The sequence below is a fragment of the Typha angustifolia genome, chromosome 4 (assembly GCF_048772165.1).
Source record: "Typha angustifolia cultivar Huaian chromosome 4, ASM4877216v1, whole genome shotgun sequence".
NCBI classification, from domain to species: domain Eukaryota; kingdom Viridiplantae; phylum Streptophyta; class Magnoliopsida; order Poales; family Typhaceae; genus Typha; species Typha angustifolia.
Genome location: NC_133242.1, coordinates 1,244,963 through 1,266,670, shown reverse-complemented (window position 1 = coordinate 1,266,670; position 21,708 = coordinate 1,244,963). Strand labels below are relative to the sequence as shown.

Sequence of the window (21,708 nt, the reverse complement as noted above, 5' to 3'; positions counted from 1 at the left end):
TTAAGATTCAAATTTAATTAGTTAGTCTTATATATATAATTATAGAACCAGTTTAGGAGTTTTTTGAATCAATCCACGAGGATCCTACAAACTCAAAGCAAATAATATAAATCGCTCCGTAGACTCTACTAACGTGAGTCAATTACAAAGAAAGCAAAACTGTGAACTCAAACCATCTTAATGTGATATAAGCAACTTCCTAGTGAAAACGAAAAAGAGAAGGAACTCTCCGCTTAATACATCGATCATTCGATGTCAACAATGGCAAGAGCTTCTTCCTCTGCTGCAGTGTTCTTCAATCGATGCACAGCCTTGTCCACCTAAAAGAATCAAAATAAATCACATCAATCAAAGTCCTGAATTATAAGTAAAAATATTATCTTTGGAAGAATTTAAGTCTTACCTCTGTGTCCCAGTTAGTCCTAGCAGTTATGATTATAAGTATAGCAGTTTGTATAAAGACTCCGATGATCAATCCCCACCAAATTCCCTGAGAAGTAAAAGAATGGTAATGAGTTATGCTTTCAAAAGTTCATCACGATCTGAAGATTAAAAGTTCTTACAGCTGCTGCTAGGCCTGTTTTGAATCCAAGGACACATCCAATGGGAAGACCAATTAAGTAATAAGCTCCAACATTAACATATGCAACTATTACTTGCCAACCACTCCCAATTGCAACACCTGCAAGTAGTCATACAGCATCTAATGGTTCATTTTACACTCGAATTTATAGCTCTGATTTGAAAACCAGTAGTAGCACCTGAGAGGATCGGTTGAACTCCATTTAAGAAGATGGAGATAGCCAGCAATGGTGTTAGATTCTTCACTGCCTTGATGACTTCTGTACTGCTTGTATAGAGCTCACTCAGAGGAGTGCGAAGAATGAGGACAAGAGCACTGATGATTAAGCTGAGGATGAGACTCGTTGTCACCACTACGATCACCGCAAACTTCGCCACTCTCGGATGAGCAGCGCCAAGCTCATTTCCGATGCGAACACTGGACAACAAGATTTGAACAAGTTACAACTAGAGGACGTTTCCACTATGGAAGTGCAACTTTTTGGTCATATTGGTGCTCACCTGGCTGCATTGCTCAAGCCTAGCATGATCATGAAGTCCCAATTCCAGTAGTTGACACTGCCATGAGTTGCATAAAAGTTAAAGCTCAAACAGAGTATTTGACATATGACAATGGAGAACTCACCATATAGAAATGGCATCAAGTGCGATCTCTGGATTAGGGAGGTAGCCAGTCAGAAGCACAAACCCTTGTACATACCAAATCTCCAACCTGCTCGAATAAATTCAACTTGATAGTTAGATAGATAGATAGATAGATAGATAAGAGTAAAAGGTGAGGGTAGTCGACACTTACACTAACATAACAGCAGATGCAAATGTGAGCTTAGTATAAGCCCAAAGGCCTCTAAATGCCTTCTTGGAAAGGCCAGTCCATGTCTCTTTACATAATGGGCTATAAATTATGAAGAGCCAAGTCAAGATCATTAGGATCCACCAAGAGAAGCTCAAAGTGAGGGCTGCACCCAGGATGCCAAACTTGAACACAAACACAGCTAGCCATGACAAGAGAATGTGAAACAGCAGCACTGCAATAGCTATATAAGCGATAGGGTTCACAATGTTCTGGGCCTGGAGGAACCTTTGCATGGGGCAGTAGAGGGCAAAGGCAATGAGCTGGGGAAGAAGGCCGCGGGCGTATAATTGTCCGACCGCCGCAATTTTATCCGACTGGCCTATTGCCCGGAGTAACGCGCCGGAGTACCAGTAGAGGAATGAGAGGATGATCGCCGCGATGAAGTGTAGTATTAGGGCTCTCTGGCAGATGATCCCCATGGCTTTGTACTTCTTGGCTCCGTAGGCTTGGCCACAAACTGTTTGCACTGCACTAGCCATACCAAGCTGCAATAAAATTTGAATTCAAGAATTTATACCTTTTATTAACTTACTACTTAATTTAAAAACTTATGCCATTAGAGAACGATGATTATATATATATAGTTACCATGATCCCGTAAGCTAGACCCTGAATTCCGACGTTGGTGATCGACGCTCCAGCGAGGGCGAGGGCTCCGAGGTGGCCTACAAACATCTGTGTCACTAAACTGAGCATAAAATTGAAGAGCTGAATAATGATGGAGGCCCAGGAAAGGCGCCATAGATTCTTCGACTCCCACACTGCCAGCCGAGTCAGCACGTTGAACGGCACCGGCTGCTGCTGCAGTATCTCTTCCGAGGCGCGCGAGTCCTCATCAACGTCGAGCAGCGGCCGCCAGCCGTCGCCGTTCTCCCCCATGATCTCCTCCTGTCTAATTTGCTACTTGTTTATTTCGTAAGGGAGTAGTACTAGCTGTGGCACTCTTATAGATTGATATACTTTGGCAAAATTAACTACTACTTGCGGGTCTTGTCTTTTGCTTATGGCCTGCAGCCAACTAACAGTCAAAATTTGAAGTGCAACTAACTGAAGGGTTGTGGGTTGTGGCCATGCAGGAGGGAATGGTAGGCAAAGCTCAGAGAGCCGAAGCAGCTGAACGGTGACCAACAACAATTGAGCAATTTCTAGCCCAATAGCGGTTGGATCGATTTCATGTATTTAAATGGTGTGTTTAATATGTCTTTCTAGAATGTTGAAGCCATGTTAGGTTGAGGATTATGGGTTTAGATGTAATGGGAAATGGGCCCACTAAGTTGGCTGTTGAGATTTTTTTACGACGTCGCACGGTCAGGATGTGGGCATCATCTGATAGATTCCACTTGTCAGTCCTTCCCACAAACAAAATCTTAGCAGCCAATAATATTCCGCAGTGTTGCCACATCCACATTGTAAAACAGATAATGATGCCAATTATCCAATACCAGAGAGTCGAAAGGCATGAAGAGAATCCATCTCTCTCGGCCTCCTCCAATCCCCCGAGTACTCCACCATGCCACTCCTTCACACTCTCTGCGCCTCTCCCACCTCCATCACAAACCCCCAGCAACTCTCCAACCTCCCCACCAAACCATCCTTCCCCAAACTCCACAACCAAATTCATCAACTCTCCCTCCCTCTCCCTCTCCCTGACCTCCCCGCCCATGTCAAGCAAAAGATCATCAGCCTCGAGATCATGGGCGTCAACTCCGGCCGCGCCCTCTGCCTCAACCCGGCCATCCGCGACGCGTCCCTCGATTCCATTCACTCCATCATCTCCTACCTCCAATCCAAAGGCATCCATTTCAAGGACCTCGGAAGAATCCTCGGCATGTGCCCCAAGATCCTCACTTCCAGCATCCGGGCAGACCTCAGCCCTGTCTTCGCCTTCTTATCCAACGACCTCGGAGTCCCTGACTCTAACTTCAGGAGGGTCATCAACAAATGCCCAAGGCTTCTAACTTCGAGTGTCCGCGACCAGCTCCTGCCTACTCTGTTCTACCTCCAAAGGCTGGGATTCAAGGACTTGGACTCGTTGGCGTATCAGGATCCGGTGCTGCTTGTGTCCAGTGTGGAGAAGACTTTGATGCCAAAATTGGAGTTCTTGATGGGTCTTGGGCTGTCAAGAGAGGAGGCTGTGGAAATGGTGCTGAGATGCCCAGGGCTGTTCACTTTTAGCATTGAGAAGAACTTTAAGCCCAAGTACGACTACTTTGTACAAGAGATGAAGGGGAGCTTGATGGAGATCAAGGAGTTCCCTCAGTACTTCGCATTCAGCTTGGAGAAGAGGATAAAGCCAAGGCATAGAGAGGTGGTGGAGAAGGGGATAAGAATGCCTCTCTCTGTGATGCTTAAGACCACAGAGGAGGAGTTTAGGGAGTTGATAGAGAAGCAGAGATAGGATTTTATTTTTGGTGGTATTGCTGTCCAAATGTAAATACTACTACTACTACTATTATTATTTAAAGTCTCTGTAAGTTTAATTGGTGGAAATAAGTAAATAAATATTTGTAGAGAATGCTTAATTTACAAAGGGGCAATTTTTTCATAATGACAAAATTAGTTGAATGGTAAATATAACTTTCCCTTTACAAATATACTCATACTCTTTCAGTTTAATTTAGGGATTTTTACATAACTGTCACTAATTTTTTTAACATGTCATAATTATCACCAAATTTTATTCGTTAAAAACATAACTCAAATTTAGAAAATATTATTTTGATCTTACTTAAATTATTTAAAAGCAATCCAATATTATACCTAATATCATATACATTAAAATATATCTTAAAAGGGGAGTATTTTTAGTTATCTATACGTGTATAATAACTTTAATAATAATGTGTCAGGAATATTACGTTAAAAAATAACTAGACAAAGATTGGGCCGGACTCGTATGGGGTAAGCCGCCCAATAAAGCTCACGGAGGAAATTGGGCCTTATCGGGCTATAACTGAATGGGCCAAAGGCCCATTAATCCTCCCGGGGTCGGTTTCTCTCTGCACAATTCCCACTTTACCCCTCGCGAGGGTGACGCCAGCATCGTCCGTACGAGAGCGGCGGCTTAAGAACCTCTCGTGATCAATTAGTCGTTGGAATATTAATTTATCGAGCGGCGACGAGAAAGCGAGACGAATTCAAAGGCCACGGGAGCGGGACGGCACCTCGGAACTCGGCGATGCGTTCTTTTTCTTCCTCCCTCGATACCCGGCGCTGAATCGCGTACTCGGCGTTTTATAGAATACGAAGTCCCACTTTCCAAAAGTCACACTTACCTTACAACCCTGATCACACCTATCCAAAAGTATCAACCTCAAAATTCTTGTTCACGTTATCTATTTAGTGGATATTTTATTCATAAACATCTTAAATATCCATAACAATAATAATAATAATAATAATAAGGTGAATATTTATTTCTAGTAAAATATTTATGTTGTACTTATCCAAAGGTGAAGATACAAGAATAACATGCAATCTCAGAGCTTCAATAATAAACAAATACAATCATATATATATATATAAGTATTGTAAGGTTATATAAGCATATATAAACTCAAATGGGTAGAATTAGATTCTTTATTAGGGAAAGAAGCTTCAAATGGTGGCATAGTTGTGTATCATTGTCTCCCTATCAAAGCAGCGCGAATATTGGTGGGATTGTCTCCTTCTACCTTCTTAGTCTTCTCCCCCTCCCACCCCCTTGCCCTTTTCAAAACTTCCATCTTTCTCGGGGTAATCAATGGAGAAAAAGTCCTGCAATAATCGATTAGTTTTGTTGCCCAGTTCATGTACCAATCCTGTGGTTTATATCTCATTCATTACCCAGTTGTTAACTTGGATTATAAATCTCTAGCACAAGTAATTTATAGAGTAATATTTTATTTTTGTTATTATGAGATTTGAGATGAAACAGCTCATCATCTCTCAAACTAGATCTCTATATTTGGCAACAATGCTTGCTACAAGACAATATAAAAATATCCACACTTGAATGGTGTTAGAAGAGTTGCAATCTCTCCTAGTGTTGACATCAATGTGAGTGATATTCTATCTCAGTGGCACAAACCCCCAAACCCTTGGATCATATACTAATCCTTCCCTTTCCCTCTGACTCACTTTGTATTGATTACAACTTCATTGTGTTTGAAGCTAGAAACAGGCATCATGGGGGGGACTCTAACCTTGTCTTTGGGCAAACCAACAAGCATCTATAAATGAGTTGTTTCAATATTTCCTCCTCATCTGAGGAATATAACCCCTTGTGAGACATGGCTCCACTTGATGTACTTCTTGTTGGCATTTAGCTAGACAATTTTGCCATCACATTATATACCCCTTCTGAGAAACCCACTTAATATTCTGTCTAATTAATAACAGTGGGGTATTATCTTAGTGATCAAGGCATTAATTAGATTTTTTTTGCCCTACATGTGGACCATAATAGAAATTCTCAATTTGTGGGCTCTGTGTTGCAGCAAGGAAAATGCCGGCTGTCGCCGCACATGACGGCGGGCCGATCGACGGTCCTAGATGGATGCCGGGGTCGGAATCGCAGGACTAAACTAAGATTTAGATGCTTAATTATTTACATTAGATTACAGGCAGGTGGTACTAATCTTCCACAGGGAATTGATTAAGGAGCTTGTCTCAAGCTTAAATTATTATGATTAAAAAAAAGTAATCCAAGATGGATGTTATATTAGCTTTTTCTCTAGAAGAGGGCATTATTTTTTATGTCCTTTTCCCTGATGGACCTTTTGGCATAAATCCAAGACCTTGTCAATGATTCACCTGTTGATTTATTCCATATGCTTTTAGAAACAAGAGTTGGCAAATCTACATATATGAGATTAAATGTTTCAAAACCTTAGTATGAAGAGATAGAAGAAGAAGAAGAAGAGGAGGAGGAGGAGATGCTACTTAGCTTCAATTAGGGCTCTGTTTCTCCTAAACGACAAGAAACTTTAAAACGAACCAAATTTGGATCAGAATTCTCTTATCCTGTTCTCACTTGAGGACAAAACAATCAAGGGCTATTTTGCAAAAAGGCAACTCACGTGGAAAATGGGGACATCCTCACGTGCAGCGTAGCCGTTGGAAAGCTGGCGCATATCATACCTTGAGCTAATACTAACCACGTTTACGTAAATACAATAACGTCCTTTCACCAATTTACTTATATTATACCCCCTTATACTATATACATATAATTTTTAACATTGATACACCTTAAAATAAAATTTTTTGAATATATTTTTTCTAGTTAGGAGTAAAAGTAAATAAAAGAGACTTCGGAGGGTATAGGTGTAAAACACACACACACACACCATACTATTAAAAAATATAATACTAATAATAATAAAAAAAAGAATAACTCTTTTATAATATCTCGTTTCCACATTGGACTGACTATTGGAGTATATAAAGACCCAACCGTCTTCTCCGAACCGAAGAAACGCAACTGCCCCGCAGAAAAGCTAGGAGACCTTCTCTAAAATGGCGATTTCGGCAACTTAAGAAAGCTCTCGTTGGCGAATCCGACGTCTTTTGACTTCTTCCCTCTTTAACTCCCTGTTTAGCTAAAGCTCGATTCCGGGAATAAATCCCAAGCTTTATTCCCATTTTTCGCGTATAATTGTGAGCTTACGACATGTTGGATTTCTTACCCGAGTCCGATATCGAGATGGGCTCGGAGACGGTGAACTCCAGCCAGAGCTCGATGAGCAGCACCGGGAGCTACGACGACTGCCGCCGCTCGAGCTTCTCCCTCGACTCCTCCTCGCCCACTCGCGCCGCCTCCCGGCCGCACCGCTCCTCCGACCCGGCCTGGGCCGCGATCCGGTCGAGCCGAGCAGGAACTAGGCTCGGCCCGACGGACTTCAAGCTGGTGCGCCGTATCGGGAGCGGAGACATCGGGACGGTGTATTTGTGCCGGCTACGGGGCGAGGGCGAGCCGCGCCATGCGTACGCGATGAAGGTGGTGGATAAGTTGGCGATAGCGAAGAAGAATAAGTTAGAGAGGGCGGCGACGGAGAAGCGGATACTTGGAGTTCTCGACCACCCCTTCCTCCCCACCTTGTACGCGGATTTCGATGCATCTCCGCATTATTCGTGCGTCGTCATGGAGTACTGCAGCGGCGGCGATCTCCACTCCCTCCGCCACCGACAACCTGGCCACCGCTTCCCCATCCCTTCCGCAAGGTAACGAACATTCTTCTTTTCCTTTGCCCGAGACTTTGTAGAAAACACCCTGCTTAATTTGTTGAGAGTAGGGGGGGGGCTAACTGGCACTATGTTCTCGGCCGCAGGTTCTACGCAGCGGAAGTACTTCTCGCGTTGGAGTACCTCCACATGCTGGGTATCGTGTACAGAGACTTGAAGCCGGAGAACGTCTTGATCCGCTCTGATGGCCATATCATGCTCTCCGACTTCGACCTATCGCTCGAGTCCACGTCGTCCCCCACTCTCGAGCACGTGGATTTCGTCCAACGGGGGATCGACACATCCGACCCCTCCTGCCTGCCCGACCAACTCTTTCGTCACGGGAGGTCCCGCGCGGTCCGGTCGAGTCGGTGGTTCGTTGCCGAGCCGGTCTCGGCCCGGTCCGTCTCCTTCGTCGGGACCCACGAGTACGTGGCGCCCGAGGTGGCGTCCGGCCGCGCCCACGGCAGCGCCGTTGATTGGTGGGCTTTCGGTGTCTTCCTGTACGAACTCATCTACGGGCGAACCCCGTTCGCGGGGCCCACCAACGAAGCCACCTTACGGAATATCGTCAAGCAGCCACTGGCCTTCCCCCACGTGTCCTCCTCCGTCGTCCCCGCCGATCCGTCGGCCCGGGATCTAATCTCCGGTCTCCTCCAAAAAGACCCGACCGTCCGGCTCGGTTCGAGGCGAGGAGCCGCTGACGTCAAATCCCATCCTTTCTTCAAGGGCCTCAACTTCGCCCTCCTCCGCTCCTACCGCCCACCGGTTATTCCCGGTTCGACTCGGCCCGCCGCGTCCAAGGACAACCCAAACCCGGTCCGGTTCGATTACTTCTAAGTTCTAAGCCCTGCAAATTTTGACCGCCTACGGCCATGTGTCCGTCGCGTCAATAGTCGCAGTAATTCTCGGGCAGATGTTAGAATGTCCATATACAACCAAAGTCATTGACTTTTCTAACGGTGTAATATTTTGCATATTTACCCCTCATATGTTATATATATATATATAAAAAAAAAATTTATTCTCAATCATGGTATTAATCACTTTGTCTGGGGACTTGGGAACCGTAATTAATTGCCGCTAAACCAGTGATTAGCATTTGCAAGTTGTACCCACCTAATCTAATTAGCGTAATAATTCGGGAGGCAGATTTGACATTAGGGGTGTCGATGTCGGGGATTAGATATGTTACCAAACAAAATTTGAAGTACCATCGCCTCACTGGACTTGTCTGGTTATAACTAATTAATGTCTAAATCCATCTTAGTTGCATGACCTGTGGTCCTTGTACGCTTTGATTCCAAGGTTCCCCCTTCCCCCACGCAATAAAAATAGTTTGGCCTTCTTGTACGTATTCACAACATATATCTCAACCAAAAGTACTTTCATCGCTGGGAGAACTCTGTGATTGGATTAGACATTAAGCCAAATGTGGTGCATGTTATTGTATGGGGCTCGACCTGCCCGTCCATCCAAATCATAGGGATTCCACCACAAATTAGTAGTACTACGTGAACATGAGTTATGCACGCTGTCATGTCTCATTTTCTTTCATCCCCACGCGACTAAATAATATCGCAAGAATCCTCGAGATTCGAGATAGAATGGATGGTTCATTTGATTGCAATCTATGTGGCTGTGATTTATTTAATTTAAACACGAAAGTTATTAGCAGTCGATATCTTCCTGCCACTTCTGCTAGGCTCCATTAATCATCAAGAGATACGAAGCAGGCTATGATGAGATCTTTCGCAGAAGCTACAGAGAAAGAGGGAGAGAGAGTAATTTTGTGCCAATTTGGGGGAGAATTGAATTGGAGGTACACGTTACACCGTAACGTTTGGGTCCCATCAACTAGTTGGCACTATTTTTGGAGTAAATCTGACGATGAGTGTGACGCCACGACTGACACTGGTCACGTGAAGCAGTAAATTTTTGCTACTTTTCTCTGCTCCCATAGTAATGTCTTTCGAAAGTGGGTGTTGACTGTTTGAGAGAGGGCAAAAGTAACACCTACTTTTATTAATTTTGATGCACATGAGGAGAGGAGGACACAAATGTAGGTGTTTGTAGGATTGTAGGTGCGGTTGTCGAGGTGGATTAAATTTGCTCGCTTTGGGTGCCGTTGACATTAGGTTGCGTGGGCTTCCAAGCTGCAATCCAATACTAGGGCAAAAGAGGGCAACGCCCTACTTTTACTAGCTTCTGGGTATCCGGGTTTTTGGGTAATTTCCTACAATAAATTAATAAATATACTTACTAAATAAAACTATTTTTTTAATTATCAAAATACTAATCCTAATATTTATCATCGAATCGAGTCACTAGAAGCAGTACTCCGATATATAATAGTGTATTATTTTCTAAAAGCCTAGTTTTATTATTGTTATTATTTAAGATTTTTTTTTTTACAAAAATCATACTGAAATATTAAAGGAAAAACCAATTTTGATGTTTTATATAATTACGTTTGAAAAGACAAACCCAATGCAATATATTATTATTTTTTAATATAAAATATAATTAGACTTAATCCTTCTAAACTATTATATAAAAAGAATATCCATAAAAACTCCTTAGCCTAGAGAATTTATGTCGTAAAATTTTAATTATTCAGAAGTTTATGGGGTTAAAAAAAAAGTTTAAATATATATGTAAAAATTGCTAATAATTATGGAGTTATGTGTAATTAACCTAAAAAATAACTGGTTTAATTGTTCAGCATGATTAACTGAAGAATTCGTATGATCGTATCCGAATAATTTTATATAGCATGATTTAGTTATTTGTATAAAATAAAACAAAAAAAATAATTACTGCAAAAATAAATAAAAAAACTATTTTGGTTTTTAATATTGCAAATGATCAAATTTGAGTGGATAAGAGTCGTTTTGAATTTTCTTTACGATTTGATCCTGCCTCAAAGTAGAACATGCGTGTCTTGGGCTATTAAGCTTGAGTCAAAGGTTAGTCGATTCAAGCTTGATTCGCAATATACATATAATTAATTTTTAAGTCGAGTTTTATCATAAATTAGTTCGATCACACTCCGTTTAATGAATCTTAATAATTTTTAGATCCAGATATTATTTTGTTAGTTTTTATACATGTATCATTGAATTAGATTTTATTTTAAGTTCCACTCACTTCAGATTTGATCAGACTCGATGTAGGTTTCAATTGATTCAAATTTACAAATATTTATTGATCAACTCGTTTAATATGACTGAAATAATATAATTATTATAATTCAAATTAGATTCTATAATTAGGCATGAAATTAATTTCAATCCAAACTTGATAATAGGTAAAGCCTTTTTGGTAATTTTCTTAACAAAGTCAAAGTCAAATAGCTATTGGATCTAAGCCTCAAAATACCGCACTTTGCATCAATTCCGGATAGCCAACAACCTAAGCCATTCCCGTTATAACTAAAGCCCGGAAATAAATCAACAAAGGTAGAAGAAGGTAAAGCCATGCAGGAAGAGAAAGTGAGAAGAGAATAGAGAGGAAGAAGAAGCCTCTCTTCCTCCTACTTCTCTCTTTCTCTCTCTCTCTCTCTCTCTCTCTCTGTGATAGAATTCAAGAATAATATCTTAATTATTTATCCCAACTGACCCTCGCCTCTTATTTACGTTTATTCGGATAAGTTGCATGTTATCAGATACCATGAATAGAGTTCGCGCACACTCATCCCCTCAATTACTTCAATCCAACAATTTGGAACAAGAAAAAAATTCTTCCGTCGAAGGTAACTCTTCTTTGCTTTCTTTCACCCTCACAATCCCCATTTGATCAATAATACACACTAAATCATATACATATATTTTTTACCTCTTGTATTTTGATCGAAAATTACTTCTTTCTTCTTTTAGCTTTGTTTTGTGATATTATATCACCTTTACGTAAGAGTTTTATTTATTTTTTATCGAATATTACATTATTATACAAACTAATCCATAATCATGCACGTCCGTGCCTCCAAAGAAGACGGCTGTAAGAAACCGGAACGTGTAGCACTCCTCGACGACGTAAAGATCCAGAAGCCGCAGGCGGCGAAGGCGGAGCTCCGGAGATGCAACACCGACCTCCGGCGCGGCGCTCCGCCGGAAGATACGAAGAAGCCGCAGGACCAAATTGCGGAAGAGAACCAGAAGCTCCACCGCGCGCTGGCGGCGAGCACGGCGGCGCGGAAGAGCCTCGAGAAGATGTTCTCGAGCTTGGGGAAGGAGAAGGAGATCATCGCCGCCGAGCTCGCCAAGAAGGTCCGCGAGATCAATGATACGGAGGAGCTCCTCGCCGATCTCCGCGCGCAAAATGAGAAACTACTAGATAAGGTGCGCGTCTTTTATTTTATCTTATTATTATTTGACGAAATTTCATATTTAACACCCTCCATTTTATAATATTTATTATCAATACGTTCAGCAACACTCTGTTTTTAGTTGGCCTGACCTAGAGAGTTACTTAATTTAACTATAACAGTTATATTCAGTTTGCCCTCTTTGTTCGATGAGTAACTACAGAGTTAGTAGAAGGCTGAATACTTTTAGTTTAAACATATCTATCATATAATTAATTGATCTAAAAGCTTAAGTTATAATGTAATATTTCTTGCCAGGTGAAAGCCTGTGCGACGGAGCATAGGGCAAAGAAGGGCGGCGCCGACGGTGCCGGCGAGGCACAAGGAGGGCACGCAGCCCTCCAGGAGAGGAACAAACTACTCTCGGAGCAGCTACTGAAATCCTTGGATAGTTACAGATCGACGAAGAGGAGACTGAAGGACGCACAGGAAGAAAACAAAAGAATTTCTCGTAAGGTGGTGGAGGTCGCAGGAGAAGCCACTTCGGGCATTGACAAGATTCGCGGCATCCGCGAAAGGATTAGCGTCCAAAATGAAGAGGGTGTGGGGATAAAGGAGGAGTTATCCGAGTTCGAACGCTTGCTTCGTGGGATGAAAAATAAGCTACTAGGGAATTAATTAATTAAAGTGTAATATGGATGGTGTGAAGCCGCATGCTGTGTCAGTTGGCCGAACAAAGCCTCCACGTACTTTTAGGCACTTAAGAAGAGAAGAGATCGATCGAAGGAGTTGTATTACAAACATATATATTATATACTACTGCTACTACTATATATATATATACTCAAAATGATCACGCACGAATTTTAATGCTTGCATGCTCAAACATACGTAAATATCGTACCACCATTAGCATACTCTTATTAATATCTTTTTTTTTTTGGCCCATAAGCACCGAAATGCATGATACATTTACGAGTCACGTTATCCTGCAATCACCAAAGAAGAAGAAAAAGAAAAGAAAAACCTATCAGCCTGCGTTGCAACTTATAATTAATCTAATGCGAAAGAAAAGAGATTAAGCTCACTTGCTGCAGTCTGAGCTCAAGCTTATCGGGTACGAGAGAGAGACGGCGCACTCGCCCGGTAGCGAGCTAATGAACTCATCCCTTATGCTGAGGTACATCAACCGCGCCGCCGCCGCCGCCATGCAGTTGCATGCTGTTTTTCTGTCTGTCGTAGTTCTAGTCATCTCTTCGAGCCATCTTACGCCGTCGCAGCACAAGGCGGCCGGCTCCGGGCGCAATCCGGTGAGGTAGGGCAGGCACGGGCTAAGCCTAATTTCCAGTTCACTGCAGGTGAGGGCTAGGGTTTGGTTGGCACTGAAGTGGGTGATGGTTATAAGTAGTAGAATTAGGGTTGAGAGGGTCACCACCTTCATGATTAGTAGCTGATAGTTTGAAGTTGAGAGCTGGGGAGATTAATGATAAGATTGAGATGGTATTTGTAGATGAGTTGGGTTAAAGACGTTACAATTAGTGCTTCTACTTTTTGAAACTTTCAGTTATGGTCACATGTTACTCGTTCTTATCTTTGGAGAAAAGTGTTTATAAGTTTATAACGTATTCCTTATTCTACTGCGAGATGCCATATACTTTTGACTGCTGGAGATATAAATAATGATCCACCAAGGAAAACAAATAGTTTCATGCACGTCAAAATAATCCACCGGTTTAATAAGGCTCGACTAGATCTCTTGGCTCACACACATATATATATATATATATATATATATATTATACTGCAATTTTGTTATGTTTTAAATTACCTTAATGGATTGTTAAATACATCTTGTAGAGTTTAATTCAAAATTCTGATTTTATCATATTTTTAAAGCATATTCTATTAGTTTAATTTTTATAACATTTATTTCATAAATAAATTAGATCTTATTTTAAATTTGATTCAAGTCTAAACTAAATCTGGTGAGACTCAAACTTAAGTTTAAATTAATTAAGATGTAAAATTGCTTATTAATTGGCTCGTTTGCAACCAAACACAAAAATAACTCAAAATTAAAATAATTTTAATTTAAGCTTGATTATAAATCTAGACTTAAAATTATTTTTAATTCAAACTGGAATCTCTATGACAGCTCGATTACACCCCTAGTTTTAATCCAGCACACAGAAAGAAAAAATAAGATATACACGCAGATATGACAACCTCCACATTTTGAACGACCTACTACAACACATATACGAGATTCCCAAAGATCACTTCTCCAAGTTAAGGAATCCTGCATGAAATAATTAACACTCGTTAACACATCAGATGTATTAATTCCTTTAAAAATAAACTAAATTAGTTAAGAACTCACTGATCGCATTGGTCCAAATTAATAGGAAATGGAAGTGAAACGGAGCATATTCCAGGAAGGCCATTGACCCTATCATATCTAAGCCCCTGGAAGTGTGCAGCTGCAACTCTCATGCAGCTGCACGCCATGCGCCGATCGGCGGTGGTGGCAGCGAGCGACTTCAGGTGGCGTACGCCGTCGCAGCACGAATCGAACGGCTGCGATTCATGCCCGGTGAGGTACATCATGCACGAACCCAGGTTAATGATCACATCCCCACATGACATGGCGAAGGTTGGGGTAGCCACCATGCATGCCATGGCTAGAATAAGGAGGGCTACTACTGATCCTAAGACCACAGCTCTCATATCTCTACTTGTTGATCGATCTAACTGGATTACGGGGAGCTCCTATATCCATGCAGTTGGTAATTTGGCACGTAAGTAACTCGATCCGAGGGCTCTTTATAGTGAGATCTTTGGATCAGTTTCATGGAGTAGAAAGAGTTAAGAGGTGATGAGGTCGATGTTAACGTGTTAGTCCATTGCCGTGGCTTTGGGCTTAGTTGCCACGGAGCATTAAGGAGGTCAGCTAATTTATGGGCTTATGACACTCATCTGGGCTTGTTTTGGACGTAGTAGGAGATTTTAAGAGTGCGGGGTTACTGGGCCTGATCACTTTATTAACTAGTTGCCTTATTATATATATTTTTATGGTAGAAAGAATGCGACGATTTAAAGGTTCCATTATTTAAGCGGAACAAATTATTGTTTATGATAGAGAAATGCTACCAAGAAAAGGTTCCAAAATAGCCACCTTTTTCTATCGTCCTTAGATTCTTAGTGATGGATGGATTACGATGTTTGTGATATTGCAAAACCGACTTGAAAAACTTATAATCTGGATTAGAATAAGCTTATATAATATATGTATGTAGGTCGTACTTGTAAAAAAGACACGGTCGCATGAACTTCTGGGCCCACGAACACTTGTTTTTAGCGTTACATATTCCATCCCTTTTATTTACTTACTCTCTTCGGATTTAATGCCGATATCTTCTTATCCGTTAACTTTCTCTCCGCATCCCCTGTGAAGCTGCACAACAGCAGGCAGCATTTTCTAACTGTACCTACCATCTCATGCCGACCTCCCCTTCACGTGGCGAACGGAAGGTAGCAGGATTCCGCTGCCACGTGTTCGAGCAGACAGCCCGCCGTCGAACTCGCCTTACCGACATAGCGCTACCAGGTGGCAGATCCGAAGCACGCTACGTGGCGCGGCGACAGCCGTCGATGCGATGTGAAACCGGCAGGAGCCGAAGTAAGTGTAAACGCTTCCGGTGATGTGCACCCATATGTAACCCACCGAGGCGTGGAAAATATCCTACGGTAGTATTAATGGGTGCATTAAGATTAGAATCGTGGCGCCCCACGTAGGCGCGCAGTGTCGAAACCGTTGTGAGCTCGTCGGTAACGGTCAAATCGGTACTGTCGGCAGCGAAGAGAAACGCCACGTGGCGGATAACGACGTGGGTAGCAGTGGGTACCACTGACAGCTCCCTCATCGCTGGATGCGAGGGGCACTGTCTAATGACGAGAATACCCCCTTGCCTTTTCTATCATTTGACTAAAATGCCCTCGTAGGACTTGGTCACCAAACTAACCACACACGGGTGATCAGTGGTGGTGGTGGTGACCATGAAGGACGCGCGTTCCGGTTGTCTGGCTGCACGTATTTCACGCATGCCATTGCCCATAATAGCGCTTATAAATAATTTAAATTTTTTTATCAAAAAACACCCTATAATTTTACTATCTTTTACTTACAATGTTTTTATGCGTTTTTGGTGATTTTGTAAGTAACCCTCTACCTTTGAGTTATTTATAAACGGATCCCTCAATTTCTTCTTACATAGAAAAGTTTATATTTATAAATGGACAAACTAATACAAATAAAAGTTTAAAAGAATTAATTTTATTTTAAGTATAATATAGAGGGACAATTTATAATTTGCACCTTTTATTTTTAGTTTCTATAACAAAATTGGTGATGATATAAAACAAGCCTCCACCATGGCCTATGGGGGCAGTAAAACCTTGGGCGATTTAATTAACCACGTGCAGCCTATAAATATAAATATAAAATATAAAATATAACCTCACATTGGCATAGACTTCGCTATTATATTAAAAAAATAATCTAAAAAGCTGTACAAATTGCGGCTGCTCGTCATAAGAAAATATTTAAGCTATTGTCAATATACCAATAATTGTATAAGTACTTAGCTAATTTTAAGTCTATCCAATGAGAAGAGGTGCCTTTTGGAAATAATATATTCTAGTATGTAGTGTAAATTATTTATATTTTATTATAATAATTTTTTTATCAACTATAAAACTACGTTTGCTCAATTTTTAAAAACCAACCGTAAACTCTCAAATCATATGCTAAAGTATTATAGTTGTCGATGAATAAAAATTTAGATAAAATTATAACATGAAAACTATATTTTGAGACTGAGAATTAATTTAAATGCTTTAAAAATTATACTAGAATGACAATAAGTAATGGTGTTAAATTCAGTAGATATGTTATATATCTAGCAATATTTTTATACTCACGTTGGAGTAAAACAGGAAAGAATGGGATAAACGTGGGAAGGGTAATATGGACATTCCAGACATAAAAGTACCAAAAAAAGACAGTTGGGCAAAAGGGCAATTCTGTCATTACACAACCTGTCTTCTTTAAGCTAATTTTATTTTTATTTCCTCTCTTTATAACCAAAAGCATAATTAACTCTTAAAGCAATCAAAGCGTTGCTTAAAATACCCACCACCACTCACTCAAACTCTTTAATTTTCGCATGAGAACGGAGGAGGAGAATAAGATCTCATCCCTCTCCTTCAGTTGTTCGATTCCTTACCTACGCTACCGCTTTCTTACCTCCAACGGCTACATCTCTATAGAATCCCACTTGGGTGCTTAGCCAAAGAGGAGAAGAAGGCGAGGGGAGATGGATTTGAGCTCGTTCGTGACGTCCTTGCTGACTTCCCTCCTCATCTTTGTGGTGTTGGTGATCTTGTTCGCATGGCTCTCGAGGAAGCCCGGGAATGCGGTGATTTACTATCCCAACCCCATTTCGAGAGGGTTGGATCCATGGGAAGGGAGGAGGAGGACGAGGAGCCCGTTTGGGTGGATTAAAGAGGCCTTTTCGGCCAGCGAAGCCGACGTCGTCGCCGCCGGAGGCGTCGATGCCGCCGTTTATTTGGTGTTTCTCGCTGCTGGTAACGTCCTGGGCTCTCGTATCTCGAAAAGGTCTCTCGCCTTTGTTGTTCTTTGGTTTTTTCTTTATGCGGGCTTTGAGCTTTCTTTCATATCATGATGTGGGTAGTGTGAATTCCTTTATTATTATTTTTTGTTATGATTTGGGTATTTCCTACCTTCCGAGCAGTCAATTTTGTGGACTATGGAGAGTTTTTTTTGGTACTTTCTTCGCTGTCGCGTTGAATTTTTACCATTTTTTTTCGTTTTAAGTTTGGTTGCTCTTAAGGTATCTTGTTTTCCCTTTTTTTTGTGTTTAGATTTTTTAGTCTAGATTGTAAATGGTTTTAAGTTATTTGAAAATTCTTTGTATGTTCACATTCAATTATTTGGGTAGTTACTAGGGATGGGCCACTCTTGTAATCTAGGAGTCTTCTTACTTATGATTAAGGTAAGTAGTCCTTTTCATGCAGGTTGCTTGAGAAATGATACTGTGTAACTTTTGGCATTTGTTTCAGGAAATTCTTCAAATGTGAAGAATATCTGAATCGTTATCGACTTTTGGTTCTTTTTATTGCTCTTTTACTTTTATTCCTGTCCTCCTTAATTAATGGATTAGGTTCCACTATTTGTTTTAGGTGCCATTTACAAATTGCCTGTTTCTTGGCTTGTTTATTTGGTATTGTAGAATAAATTAAGAATCATTCTGTCTGCTTGTATTCTTTACTTCTCCATCTGTTGCATGATCTTCTACACTACAAACAGTACTCATAATATTGTAATTCTTATGATGATCCAGTCACAGGAATATTGGTTATCTCTGGCATTGTGTTGCTCCCAATTCTCATTCCACTTTCTGGTACTGATAAGGGTATAGAAAGAAGTGCTAAAAACAAAGACAGTGCTAACTTCACCAGCATTGACAAGCTATCAATGGCCAATGTCGAAGTATGTCATCCTTATCTTGAAGTCCAATGCTCTCTTTGAAGAAGCAATTTCTTGTTGTAATAATTAAACATGCCAGAATTTTCAAATAGATCAAATACCTTTCTTTCAAACATGCATATACAAACACGTGAGTAGTTGAGGTTACATGTCTAACATCTTGTACGTTGTCTATTTCAACTCCAATAAGCTCCATATCTTTATTCTTACTCTCCGAAAATTTAAATTTTTGTATGATATATTCTATCCAACTATGAGGTACTGTTAACTGAACAACTTATAAATAATCCATTTCGACTCAGCTAAGCTCTGTATTTTTATTCTGATTCTTATTAGCCGCTCTATTTACTGCTCCGGTGATAATTTGGTTCTCTGATTATAATACAGGAGAAAAGTACAAGGTTGTGGGCATTCATGTTAGGAGTCTATTGGGTTTCTTTTGTCACCTATTATATTCTATGGAGAGCTTACAAGCATGTCTTAAATCTGAGAGCTGCAACAAAATCAACTCTGGCAGCAAAACCTGAACAATTCACTGTATTGGTTAGAGACATCCCCAAACCTCCTCCTGATCAAACAATGAAAGATCACGTTGACTCCTATTTTAGGGCTCTCCATCCGGACACATTCTATAGGTCGATGGTTGTCACAGACAACAAAGAGGTACAGCATCTGCTTATTTTGTATTTAATGTCCAACCTTCTAGAGAAGATGCTTGAAGTTGGATCAGTCCCTTACATTTTCTTCTCACTCAGGTCAACAAGATTTGGGAAGAGATAGAAGGCTACAAAAAGAAACTTGCTCGTGCAGAGGTCGTGTATGGAGAATCTAAATCGACAAGCAAGCCAGATGGAACTCGACCAACTAATCGAACTGGCTTTCTTGGCCTCATAGGTAAAAAGGTTGACACCATAGATCACTGTAATGAGAAAATTAAGGAATTGCTTCCTAAACTAGAGGCTGAACAGAAGGTCACCCTTCGTGAGAAGCAACAAAATGCAGCTCTGGTATTTTTCAATAGTAGGCCAGCTGCAGCTTCGGCATCACAGACCATCCATGCTCAGATTCTTGATACCTGGACTGTGATGGAAGCTCCTGAGCCTCGTCAATTACTGTGGACTAATGTCACAAAGAAATCATATGAGAGGCATGTCAGACAATGTGTAGTCTACGGTGTTGTCTTTCTGACTGTTTTCTTCTTCATGATTCCTATTGCATTCATCTCCGCATTTACGACCCTGGAGAATCTGAGGAAATTGCTGCCTTTTCTGAAGAAGGTTGTGGACCAGCCAGAAATTAAGACAGTTCTAGAGGCTTACCTCCCTCAGATTGCACTTATTGTTTTCCTCGCTTTGCTGCCTGCATTCCTAATGTTTCTGTCTAAGGCTGAGGGGATACCTTCTCAGAGCCATGCAGTGCGTGCTGCATCTGGGAAGTACTTCTACTTCATTGTGTTCAACGTCTTCCTTGGAGTTACTATTGCTGGAACATTGTGGGGTTCACTGAAGAGCATTACCAACCATCCTGGTCAAATAGTTGCATTGCTTGCCAAAAGCCTGCCTGCAAATGCAACCTTTTTCCTCACATTTGTTGCTCTCAAGTAAGTTTCTTATCTTAATCTTACAAATTGATAGTTCTATGTTCATATGACATGTTAGAGTTATTCACCACTAATTATTTGGTGTTAAGTTTTGTGATGATTCCTTGCTCTTTTCTTTTCATATTCCCTCTACTGAAGGATACTTTTTTCTCATTGCAACAATTCGACGGAATGAAGCTTTGTACACTAGTTCCTCTTAATGCTAGTTTATATTGTATATTTGTTTTCAATTGTGAACTCTGTTTCTAATTGCAGCATGTCTAGGAGCTGATGTTATATTCTGATTGCCTTATGCAGATTCTTTGTTGGCTACGGACTTGAGCTCTCTCGTTTGGTTCCTCTGATCATATTTAATCTGAAGAAGAAGTATCTTTGTAAGACTGAAGCAGAGATTAAAGAGGCCTGGGCCCCTGGAGATCTAGGATATGCCACTAGAGTTCCGAATGATTTGCTTATCATAACAGTTGTCCTCTGCTACTCAGTAATTGCTCCTCTAATCATTCCATTTGGGGTCGTATATTTTGCTCTCGGATGGCTTGTCGCACGAAATCAGGTGAGCAAAAGACAGTCTTATTGTTTAAAATACTGGAAGTCATTGCTTTAGGTTTTGTCACATGGAATGAGAATCAAATGGGCTAAATAATGAACTCATTTTCTATAATACAGGTACTCAGAGTCAACGTCCCTAGTTTTGAGAGCAACGGTCGAATGTGGCCTCACATGCATGCAAGGATTGTTGCGGCTTTGATAATCTACCAAATCACCATGTTTGGTTTCATGGGCTTGAAGAAGTTCTTTTATGCTGCTTTACTGCTTCCCTTAATTGCGATGTCTTTCATTTTTGCTTTTATTTGCAAGAATCGCTTCTATCTCAGCTTCTGCTACACTCCTCTGGAGGTAGCTTGCCAAGATATAAAGGAAACCCCAAATATGGAATCCATGTATGCTGCATATATTCCTCCTTCCTTGAAACCAGAGAAGCCCGAGGATATTGACCAATTTGAAGATGCTCAATCACATACATCCAGAACTGCATCTTTTTAGTGTAAGTGCCATTGCTTTTGTTGCTTTCCTATATATATTTACAATCATTCCTCATACATCTAAACTTGCTAACAGTAATTGTTGAATACTTCCAGGATTTTCACATAGCATTTCCACGATTTCATCAGGCTGAAAAAGTTGAAGATGCTCAACAAACGCAAGAATATTGTGTTGTATATATAGATTGTTGCCTTGAAATTGTGTCATCATGTTGGTTGTCATAGATAGAATGTAGTTTTCTTAATAATTTTTCCTTTGTTGAATGCAGCATCTGACTCAAGTACCATTTTTATGTCTCTTTCTTCCACGGAATTAATGAAGTTTGTGTATGTATGGTTTGCCATCTTGAATGTGGTAGGCAACTAATTTGCTTTTGTCCTATGAGATAATTATGCAGACTTGTTCAATAGCATCTTTATATCTCTTCATTCAAACAAAGGAAGACATTTAATGAAAACGTATACTAATCATAGGTAGCTCTTTATATAGACCAAAAAAAAAAAAAAAAATCAATTAAGATTCCCTTCTCAATGAGATAGTAGCAGAAG

At 40.7% G+C, this 21,708-nt stretch overlaps 5 protein-coding genes across 7 annotated transcripts; 4 read left to right on the top strand and 1 right to left on the bottom strand.

Moving 5' to 3' along the window:
* LOC140758888 (protein DETOXIFICATION 41) lies at positions 1-2,397 on the bottom strand. The gene is made up of 8 exons (XM_073095276.1): positions 2,027-2,397; positions 1,379-1,923; positions 1,208-1,294; positions 1,084-1,140; positions 762-1,000; positions 564-682; positions 404-490; positions 1-320 (listed from the first exon to the last, which is right to left on the bottom strand). The coding sequence occupies exons 1-8, from the start codon at positions 2,315-2,317 to the stop codon at positions 246-248; spliced, it is 1,500 nt and encodes a 499-aa protein (XP_072951377.1). The 5' UTR covers positions 2,318-2,397; the 3' UTR covers positions 1-245.
* Positions 2,398-2,676: 279 nt separating this feature from the next.
* On the top strand, positions 2,677-3,968 carry LOC140758890 (transcription termination factor MTEF1, chloroplastic). Its single transcript, XM_073095278.1, is given in 2 exon segments — positions 2,677-3,076; positions 3,079-3,968. Coding segments are annotated over 2 exon segments (1,158 nt in total). The 3' UTR covers positions 3,837-3,968.
* A 2,905-nt stretch (positions 3,969-6,873) lies between these two features.
* On the top strand, positions 6,874-8,663 carry LOC140758889 (protein kinase PINOID). Its single transcript, XM_073095277.1, has 2 exons — positions 6,874-7,642; positions 7,750-8,663. The coding sequence occupies exons 1-2, from the start codon at positions 7,092-7,094 to the stop codon at positions 8,480-8,482; spliced, it is 1,284 nt and encodes a 427-aa protein (XP_072951378.1). The 5' UTR covers positions 6,874-7,091; the 3' UTR covers positions 8,483-8,663.
* Positions 8,664-11,107: 2,444 nt separating this feature from the next.
* On the top strand, positions 11,108-12,728 carry LOC140759601 (uncharacterized). The gene is made up of 4 exons (XM_073096205.1): positions 11,108-11,113; positions 11,296-11,396; positions 11,633-11,982; positions 12,267-12,728. Exons 2-4 carry the CDS (start codon positions 11,300-11,302, stop codon positions 12,624-12,626), a joined length of 807 nt encoding a protein of 268 aa, XP_072952306.1. The 5' UTR covers positions 11,108-11,113; positions 11,296-11,299; the 3' UTR covers positions 12,627-12,728.
* A 4,388-nt stretch (positions 12,729-17,116) lies between these two features.
* On the top strand, positions 17,117-21,503 carry LOC140758785 (CSC1-like protein ERD4). Of its 3 annotated transcripts, none has more exons than XM_073095079.1 (7): positions 17,117-17,594; positions 18,371-18,519; positions 18,904-19,179; positions 19,272-20,116; positions 20,414-20,669; positions 20,783-21,161; positions 21,256-21,503. In XM_073095079.1, exons 1-6 carry the CDS (start codon positions 17,324-17,326, stop codon positions 21,158-21,160), a joined length of 2,175 nt encoding a protein of 724 aa, XP_072951180.1. In that variant the 5' UTR covers positions 17,117-17,323; the 3' UTR covers position 21,161; positions 21,256-21,503. The 3 variants fall into 3 exon arrangements, with proteins under 3 accessions (XP_072951180.1, XP_072951181.1, XP_072951182.1); XM_073095080.1 differs by having other exon boundaries at positions 21,236-21,503; XM_073095081.1 differs by having other exon boundaries at positions 17,420-17,625.
* Positions 21,504-21,708: the final 205 nt, after the last annotated feature.